We start from the raw sequence: 10438 nt of genomic DNA on the forward strand, positions 1-10438 counted from the left end.
TTTGACAGACACATATGGCAGTGCCATTCGATTGATTTTAGAAATCATCGAGCTTCTTCCCTCTGACTGCGGAGACTGCGATGACCAGAGAACCTCCCCATACCAGTAGTCTGTGCGTGCGTTATGCAGGTCTGACTTAAGGGGTGCAGGACATGGGGTGAGACGTGGAAAATGTATTCCGGTTCTTTCATGTAGACCCTTGTTCTCAAAAGCTGATTCTAACTGGTTGAAACCATTATAGAAAGCCATCTGTTTCTTTTCTGGCTTATTTCCTCTCTGTTTTTATTCTATTTGCATGTGTGTTGGAAACAGAAAAGGAAAGAGAGGTGTCCTTCACTCACGGTCCTGGCTTCTCGCGCTTGGCCTGCTGACCATGGGCACGCCTGCCGGCTCAGACCCTTCTCTTCTCTAAGCTTCATTTTATTCTTCATTTGGAACTGGCCCAGGGTTCATTTTAACACTAGATTGCATCTCTCCCACTCACTACTCAACAAACGTTCACTTGAAGTTGATTTTTAGTGAGAGAGAAAACAGAGCGGCCAAGGGCAGGGATTTGGATCATCCCTGATGTGCCTACATTTTGGTCATTGTCTTCTCTGTCAGTGTCCTCCCTTCCAGCCTGAGCTTGGAGATGCTGGTACCCGGAAGGAGGGTAAGCAGCCCTTGTTCTGTGGCACCTTCACCGTGGGCTGCAGGCAGTGTCCGGGTCTCCTGGCTCCAGGCCTGCTGTCCCCTCCCCTGCTCCAGTGCTCCTCCTGTCCTCTATTCCGGGTCATTGGCGGTGCTGTAGGGAGCTTCATTAATTATGATCAGCTTGCTGTGTCAAATGGATTACAAATGGAGCCACCTGTGGGGAGCCCACAAGGTTACCGACAAAAGCTCAGAGGAGACTGGAAAGTGAAAGAGAAGCATCTTCTAAATGCATGCTGTTATAAAACAAAACAAATCAACAGAAATAGATTAAGCCTGAAAGACAGGTTCACCTTTGCTGCAATTCTGACTTAATGAGGTCTGCGGGCTGTGTTGGTATCTTTGCTCATTCATGGAATCCAGGAGTTGATAGCATGCCTTAGAATCCATAGGAACTGAATCTGCCCTCGAATGGAATTCAGTTAGGAGGCAAGAACTGTATTCCAGATGAGACCTGCTTCAGGTATTATGTAATGCCAGGGAACTAGGGAGGAAAATATGACAGGTCCTACAGGATTCGTGGAGAAGAAAGCAGAATCAAGGGTGAATCTGGGTTCAGTCTTGACTAGCAGAATAAATAATGGTATCAGTCGTTAAGTTGAGAGAGGAAAGCAAGAGGCTTCAAGGTAGAATATGACTATAGTTTCAGACATGGAAGAACCCTGGGGATAATATCCAATGGTTAGTAGCACTGAGGGAAGACATGGTCCAAGAAAACTGGAAATAGATCTGAGTATCTTCAGAGCAGTGGTCATTGGAGCCCTACTCACAGCAGAGACTGCCCCTGGGAAATTTGCCAAGAGAATGCTCTGGAATGCAAAACTGTAAGGCTCGAATCGAAAGAAGGCCAGTTTACAATCCCAAGAGTAAAACCAAACGAGCATTGCAAAAATGAACCAAGACGTTTGCAAGGAAGGAACAGTTAGTTATGTAGCAGGATTGATCTGGGGAACGCTGCACAATGGTGGTCACGAGTGGTGATGGTAAAAGCTGCTCACTCGGGCATTTGGAAAGCCTGGCTGGGCAGGGTTATTCAGTGAGGAGTCAGAGATAGAGAGCTGGGACAGCAAGGATAAACATACGAAGATTTTCATAAACGGTTGTTTTTAGCAATGGTAGGAAGAGAGATGGGATTAGAGGCAGCTATTCTACCCAGGCAATTGGTGATAGAACGGACGGGAACAGGAAGGGAGGCAGGGGCATGGAGGAGTCAGAAAATGCACAGAAATAAGTAGCTGACACTAATCTCAAGAGGGAGATTGCCAACCAACTACGGGGGGGAAGGCTTCAGGGGAAGGGAAGAATATGTAAAGGCAAAGAAGCTAGAGACAGTGAGCCTATGTAGGCAATTTTAAGTAGTTTTTGTTGGTACTGTCCACTCCCTCATAAACCTTTCGGTCCATCCTGACTAGACTGTTTATTTGAGCCTGACCTAGCCTGCCATTGGAGCCTCTTTGTCTGGATTCATACTATCCCCTTCATTAAGAATGCCTCCCCCTTCGACAAACACTCAAGTTCTTCTCATCCCTTGTGGCTAAGAATGGTCACAAGGTCTACACGAATCTCCCATGAATGCCGTCCTTTCAGTGGGAGTGGCACCTCCGCCCCTCTCCTTGGGAATTCTCATAGCGGTGGGCTTGGATCTTTCTCTTGCTTTTGTAAATGCAGTCTCACAGCTAGACAAGGAGAGTTCCTTTAGGTCAGAGGTCATGTTTCTTTTAAACCCCATTTTGGTATTATCCTCACTACCCAGCACAGGATGTGTTAGCTACTTACCTCATTGCTGCACCAAAAGTGCCTCACCAAAACAACTGAAGAGAGGAAGGAAGGAAGCGTTTGCGTTGGCTTACGGTTCATGGCAGATAAGTATAACAGTAGGGGAGGCACACAGAGAGAGGGGCGGGGCACATTTAGGTGACTTTTAAACCTCAGCAGGCAGTGATCAAACTGTTCCCATAACAAGAGAGCATGGAAATTATGTTCTTCTCTCTTCCTCAGTCCAGGACCTCACAGAGGACGATTGTCTGTCTGCCTTTAGGGTAGATCTCCTACTGAACCAACCCCATTTACAAAACCCCTCATGAGCACCGCCAGAGATTTGTTTTCTTAATGATTTTACAGCCCATCAAGTTGACAGTCAAATTAAGTGTCACCTAAGAGCCTTGCACTCAGTAGGTCCTCTGTTCGTTTAGTGGTCCTCAAAGTCTGCCCTTATGACTTGCAACATCAGTACCTTTAGGAATATTTGAGAAATGATGCTCTTCTGACTATACACCAGACCTACTGGTCAAGAAACTCGGGAGGTGGGGGGGAGTCAATAATCTGTGGATTGAAAGTGCGGAGATGAAGTTAATACAGCTGTAGTTTGAGAGCCAATAAGTCCTCTAAAACGTGTTCCCTCTCATTCTTTCTACCTCATTATGTGTGACATATATTTTATAATATATATATATATATATAATGATATAATAGGTATATTATATAGTTGTTATAGAATATAGTATACAGATAATATAATATATAATTAAATATATGTATATACATGCACTTATGTACATACAGATATGTGTATATATTCATGCATATATATTTGTATACAGAGGGGGACAACAGAAGAGTTATTTCAAAGACAACAGCTTCTGTCTGGCCATTTCTCTTAACTCTGTCTAAGAACACAGCTTTAAACTCAGATTATTCTTTGAAACTTCTCAGTTTTCTGTGCCTCCCTTTTTCCGCAATATCATCTGTATAACAAATATTAGCAAAGGGAAACTGAGTAATGGAGCAAGAGCCTCACATTTCCTGCCCCACCCCAGGTCCCTGGACTGACTGACGATGACCGCTCCTGATCTGCCCCAGGTCCCTTGACTGACTGACGATGACGGCTCCTGCTCCACCTTTCACTTCTTTCTCCTCGGCTTTTCTTCATTTTCTTTCCTACTTTTTATTCTCATTTTTCAAGCTATCTTTAGTCATGGTTTTGTAAGATTGTGCACTTTGGGGAAAACATAATTTATAGAAGTCTTTAAAAGCCACATTCAAACAGGCATTTACAGTAAAAATCACCATTTCCTAGAGTTCACTAGACTTGCCTGGAGAATTCAAAAGGAGTCAGGGAATATTGCACTTTGTTCACATTCTTCCAGCAGCCCTTCAAAAATCAGAGACAGTATGTCTGTCAGTCCACGCTGAAGACGCCTTTGACTGGAGTTTAACTAGCATCAAACCTTCCTGGACGTCTTTGCTGCTTGATGAATTTTAGAACTTACTACAGCTGGTGTCACCCTTTGCTGTAGAAAGCTATTGTTTCTCCTCTGCCCAAGGTGATGCTGAGACAAGCTGTGGTCTGGGCAATGAGCGACAGACGCACATCACCAACATCCAAACCTGGAGTTATCCTCAGTCAGTAACACGGCCTTTGCCCAGTGTCAGCATTTCCCCATCCATCCTAGACTGTGGTCACTCGTAAGTGACCCACATGCATGTGTACACGCATCTATGCAGCATAGATACCCTGCATATACATGTATGTATATCCTGTATGAAACACACACAGCTACAAAGAAGGGTGAATGGGAAGAATTTCAATAACACAAAAGGCTCTTCTATAGAAAGGGCTTTTTTATTTATTGTAATGAGTGAACAAGAGTCATGGTGAAAAATCTCATTTCTGTGTGTGACACCTCTGTGCTTTTAACATAAAAAAGATAGCAGGACATCCCTGTGATAACAGGAGATGCAGACCTACTTTCCTTTATAAATGTACAATAGACATTTCCATATGTGGTGGAAACAACGCACACAAGAAAGGAAAGGAGATGTAGGAATTTAAACGGTAGATCTTACAAGTCAGAGAGCAGGGGGGTGGGGAGAGAGATCTTTCTTATCTATAAATATCTTCCTAATTTTGATGACTCTGCTTCCAAAATGCACTGAATTGCAGCTAAACTTGAATTTCAGGAGGTGTTATCATTGTCTAAAGAGACTGTGAGCTACCCTTCAAAGCCCTATCCAGTTAGAATGAGTTCCCTGACCATTTGGTAGTTAAAATAAAAGTTCCAGAGATGATGAAAACCTGAGTTATGTATTTATGTATGATTCCTTTCTGTTCTAAAAATATGATTCGCCCGAGAGAGCTCCTCTGCACCGGGACGCCTGTGCTCAGGCGCAGGGCCTGGCATTTCCTCTAGGGTTTTAACTCTTCTGAAACAAGTTAAATATAGAAGAGAGAAGTTGTAGTCTTAGCTCTCAATATACAGTTGCCTAGATAATTGTGAATTATTTTTTCACAATTAAAAGAATATAAATGAAGCTGGTTTTGTCCACGCTTGAAGAATCTGAGTTTTAGAGGAGTGTTTTAGTCACTGGAGACAAGGGACCAACCATGTTCGAGTCATTTGTTATGCACAGTCTGGTTAGTCTTTTGGTTTAAACATGCTTCTCAGGGTACAGCTAAATTTATCACAAATTGAACCAGTGCCATGATCCCTGTCAGTTTGGGTGGTCAGTACTTGTTTGCTAATAAGTAGGACATATTGACATGTAGGAGACTTTAGGGAAGATGAGGGGGCTCAAGTACCTGCACAAAATAATTTTATAAGAGACTCAGGAAGCCAGGGTTTATTTTTGTCCAGAACATCTAGGCTCTGTAACAAAGAAAAACAATCCTCAACTACAAACCAGTTCCCTTAATATATCATGCCTCCCTCCCTGCATCCACGCCTTCATCTAACTGTGGAGAGCTGCCCTGCAAAGGTTCTATTTCCCTGAAAGTTGGAAGTGGGAAAGAGGAGTCCCTCAACCCCATCCTGAAAAGCCACCTGGTGATCATCAATGCCAACCATCCATTTTATCATACCAAGACCCTGTGCTAGCTCCGACCTGGCTGACAATTCCCAGCTTAGTCTGTGCCTCTCGCCTCTGAGACCCATGCTGGCCAATTCTGCTCTCCAGGGACCTCCCTATAGCTTTCTCTTCTAGACTGCAAGTTGGTCTACTGGTTCCTTTGCTCCTATGATTATTATCATGCTAAAATTTTGACCCCCAAAGTGTTGATTTAATACTTATCAATCTGGCTAGAATCTACACGTGTGTGTGTGTGTGTGTGTGTGTGTGTGTGTGTGTGTGTGTGTGTGTTTGGGGGGTGAGAGATAGAGGTGGGTGGCCTTCAAGAAGGAAGCACTGCCATGCTTCGCACTATGACAATAATAGACTAAACCTCTGAACCTGTAAGCCAGCCCCAATTAAATGTTTTCGTTTATATAAATTACCATGGTCATGGTGTCTCTTCACAGCAATAAAACTGTAACGGAGACAATGTGTGATTAAATATGTATATGGAAAGATGAAACAGAATATAGCTAAAACTTCTTCCTAAGACAAGAAGGACGTTGAATGGAACCAAGAAAATTGCCCCATGTAACAGAAAATAGTTACTACTTATCTACTTAACTGAGGCACTCAGCTGCTATCAGAGCGAATTGCTTTTAAGTTATTTCATTTCATCTTCACTTAAGTTAAGCATCATTCACTATTAATCTTGATGTCCCAGATTTATACTTAGGGGCATCAGAGTTTAGTGAAGTTGAATGACAGATGAGGGTCACGGGAGGCAGGCTTAGAAGACAAGACAAGCTTACTGGGAAGTGGATTGTTTCCATTATGGTGTTTGCAACATCTCCCAATGGAAAGGCTGCCTCTGAGCAATTTCAATTTAATTATCGCCAGTGATTGCCAGCCTTGGAGCATTTTTTCGCAGGACACATTTGGACAGATCTGGGAATGTCTTTGGATGCACCTAGTGAAGGCCAGGGACACTGATGAAGTCCTTCCTTGGGGGGTGGGAGGGATATCCTCTAACAACAAAGGGTTAATGAAGTCCTCTGATGCTTGAGATAGCCTCCAACAACACAGCATTATCTAGTCCAATATCTCTGAGGTTTAAAATGTGACAACGCATGACAATCGCTTTTTAAAGCACTTCAGAATGAGCAGGTTATTTTGTCTGTAACCTTACGAGTGTGCCCTTTCTGTCCCATCACAGATGACAGCAGCCTTCTGAATCTAACTCCCTACCCCATGGTCAGAAGACGGAAGAGAAGGTTCTTCGGGTTATGTTGTCTTGTCTCAAGCTAGGTGGTTTCCCCGGAAACTCACCACCAAGATCACCTGAGAAACACCACAGAACCGGAAGACCTCCACACAGCGGAACACCAAGAACGGTTTTGACCATGTTTTCTATGCTTCCTTATTAGTTTAACTGCCTCTCCTTGCCCTTTTAAATGATTTCACACTTGAAAGCAGCTGCCATCAAGGAATTTAAAAAAAAAAAAACAGAACGGATTCAAAGAGGCACAGCCTGTTTTTAAAGGGATTTTTAAAAAGTTGACATTGTGCATGTCTGCTCTGAACCACGCCATGACAGATGCAAGGATTATGATTTTTAAATTATTGAAAGGTTTTTTAAATGTATTATACAGAAAAATATTTCACATATAATAGCATATCTGTAACTCTTGCTGATATCATGTTAACAATTTATCAGATATAAAAGATGTCTCTAAATATAGAAATCTATTTAAAACAGCAAAACTGTTCGAGAATCCAGTCTATGAGTATCATTAGAAGAAATATTATAACCAAAAACAAGCCACCTCATGCTTTGCTTTCTCTGCATTCACTTACATTTGGTCTTCCATTCTGTCGGAATCTCTACGTGTCAACATAAAAATATCTTAATTTATAATGCAACAGAGTCATATATGAAAAATACATTTTGTAAATACACAGTAATCCTACTATCTTCGAACAATGCATATGGGCAACTAACTTTCTTTTGATCCAATGGTGTCTTTTTAAGCTTCTTGGAAAATGAAGTTATCCAGTTAACAAATGGTGTAGTAACAGATACAATTACCCTCAGATGTAAAATTCAATATTATCACACTTTGTTTGAATCGAAACCTGAAGCATGGGTCCGCACATCAGCATAGTGTTAAATCTTATAGGGCATGCCAGTATTAGCTCAGATCATAAAACTATTTAACATTTTACATTATTAATGGGGAAAAAAAGATGTTTTAGTTAAGCTTAGCTTGTCTCATTTTAGATGACTATGCAGATACGACTTTTCCAGTGTGTACTCTGTGTCCTGTCTTACGCTTGGACTCCTGAGAGCAGGACACATCAAGCAATACTGTAGTTTAGAAAAGAGGGAGCCACTCCTGGCTTGTTCCGCTCACCGCTCTGCTGCACTTTTCCCACAAACGTGTAATATGCTACAGATCCTGTTTTATTTCCGCCTGTCCGTCCTTTGACCCTTTTCCCGGATGAAATTTCCCAGGAGTCTTTGCGCTTTTGTTCCCTGCTCTGAAAGATCTCCAAATCAGACGAGAGACACAAGTGTCCAGGCTAGCTGCCTGCAAGTGGCTTTAATCCCAGCTCTGTGGAGGCGCTTATCTGTACATTAATATTCTGCCCTAAAAACTAAATATGTTAAAGCCTTTCACTTTATGGAAGACGGAGAGGGTATGGATAATTATTGTTTTAGGTTGAATTCTATGAAATGGCTGATATTTGACTGTTTTGATCTTTATTTAAAAAAAAAAAACCAGCAGTTTCACATAGTTCAACCTAAAATCTTCAAAGGTAATTGTACAGCACTTGGAATTTTCTCCTATATTTTTGTATCAAAAGTGAAAGAATTCCAGGATGGAAGAGGTCTCCAAAGTCTATTATTGGTCTGCATTTCAAGTCTACTAGTTGCTGTCGGCCATAATCTTGGTCCCGCCCCCCCCCCCGCCCCACCCCCGACGATGCTGCACGAGGCTGGTAGCTGATGTATGACTGGATTCGGTAAGAGAAGGGAGGACTTTTGACAAGTCATATGAGACGATTGTGACTTTCTGATTGGAATGTTCATGAACCGATAGAAAGAATGTGTTCCTTAAAGACTCCATACAAGGAGCTACTCCCAACTCTCCTGGCCTGCCATCTTGAATGAAACTTACTCTTCTCTCCTGATTGCAGGTCATTTCAAATGCTATAAACTCCAGGATTGTCTCGTTTCTTTTTTATGAGCTATTATTTCCAAATTGGCATGATCTCAGCTCCTGTCTCTGTTGTCTCCCACACCCTGACTGGATTGAACGCTTCACTTCAGCCTCCTTCCTAGCAACCCATGCAAACGTACTGACTGATAAGCCTGAGGTGAGGATCACACTCTTGGGGACGCCTGACCTGAACCTCTCCTGCTTCCTTCATTTGTGCTAGCTCTCGCCTTAGTCTCAGCGTGACTACAACACCTCTGTGCAATTGTCCTTTGTACAACTGAAGACTGTTAAAAACAAAAACAAAAACATTCAGGTCTCACCTCCATGTCTGAGAAGTCCGTAGTAGCTATTCATGGAGATGGGAATTTGTCTAATTACCTAGCCAGACTTTCCATATCTGAGGTAATAGATTCAACCATCTGATGTTTGATTCAGTGCCTGGTTTCCCACCTTTGCTCAGTTTTATAGTCCCAGTAGATAAACACACTCCAAGATTTACAGATGTTCTTTCAGTAGCAGGTCCTACAGCAGCATTAATAATCAAGGTTCTGATAACTAGCTCTGCTCATGGTCGCCCTGGGCAATTCACCACATCCCCTTAGATATGCCAAGTGTGTCCAGTAGGAGCTGCCCCTCTCTCCTGTCACCTGTCTCAGGTGTGGGTCCGTGAAATAAAGTTCTGCACCCTGTGGGAAAGGGTCTTTGCACTCAACAAAAGCAGCCAACTGGTCTGTAAGGGTCTGAGGAAAACACTGAGTATTCCCTTACAAACCCATGTGGGCAAACAGGGAAAAATATGACACTCTTTTGTGGCACACACTCATTTTATCGCCATACTTTTTAATGTTCTATTTTAGGTTTTCCTGCAAATTATAATGAATATATGTTTTCTTTCTTCTTTCTTGTGTGTGTGTGTGTGTGTGTGTGTGTGTGTGTGTGTGTGTGTGAAACCTGAAAAACATTGCCATGTATAAAGAAAGTAAACATCATCTGAACTCTATGGCAAATGTATTGTTTAAAATCACATTTCTGGGCTCTAAATCAGTTGGGGCTGAGCTCAAAGACTCTTTTGGGAAGGACACGTGAAGTAACCTTCAGGCCAAAGTATCACTTTAAAGTCTGACCGCTGATGTTTGGTGTCTAGACGCAGACTCACTGCAAACTGCCCTGTGTGGCCTTCATTGATGGGGTACAAAGGAAGCTGGAGAAGCAGCAGGGCCCTAATTGGTTGGCGTGGGGGGTATTCTCAAGCTCCGCCCAACGGGTTGAGTTCTTCCTACGCCTGTGAACCGTTCCGATGCTCAGAGTTAGGCAATGCTGCCACCTAGCGGAAGCTGAGCTTCAGAAAGACCAAAGCAAATACACAAAGCATCTTAATTTATTCCAGAAAATCTGCCACTGGGTCCAATTAACAAGGAGCCCATGACGACTTCAAGACTGTGAAAGTCTCAGGGTTGTGAGAATTCAGACTTATCATGCAGCTTAAATCCCTGCCCCACACATCCGTGCCTAAGCAAGATCTGTGTTCCTTTTGTTCTAAAATACCGCCATAGAAAATGCTTCCCTTTCTCGTAAGTATAGATAGAATAAGGAAAAGCAGTCATACTATATCAGCCTCACAGTAAATTCTCACAAGTAGCTACATTAACCACAATATATCCAATAACACAAAATAACTGACAACACTACATTTCAAA

At 42.5% G+C, this 10438-nt stretch overlaps 1 protein-coding gene across 1 annotated transcript in view; it reads left to right on the top strand.

Moving 5' to 3' along the window:
- The window catches only part of LOC127666902 (regulator of G-protein signaling 7-binding protein), a 30072-nt gene extending 23097 nt beyond the window's left edge, over positions 1-6975 (top strand). The window contains exon 4 of the mRNA XM_052159896.1: positions 6734-6975. Coding sequence (XP_052015856.1) covers positions 6734-6825 — 92 coding nt within the window. The 3' untranslated portion in view covers positions 6826-6975. The remainder of the gene's footprint in view (positions 1-6733) is intronic.
- Positions 6976-10438: the final 3463 nt, after the last annotated feature.

This window comes from Apodemus sylvaticus, chromosome 16 (assembly GCF_947179515.1).
Source record: "Apodemus sylvaticus chromosome 16, mApoSyl1.1, whole genome shotgun sequence".
In the NCBI taxonomy this organism is placed as follows: Eukaryota; Metazoa; Chordata; class Mammalia; order Rodentia; family Muridae; genus Apodemus; species Apodemus sylvaticus.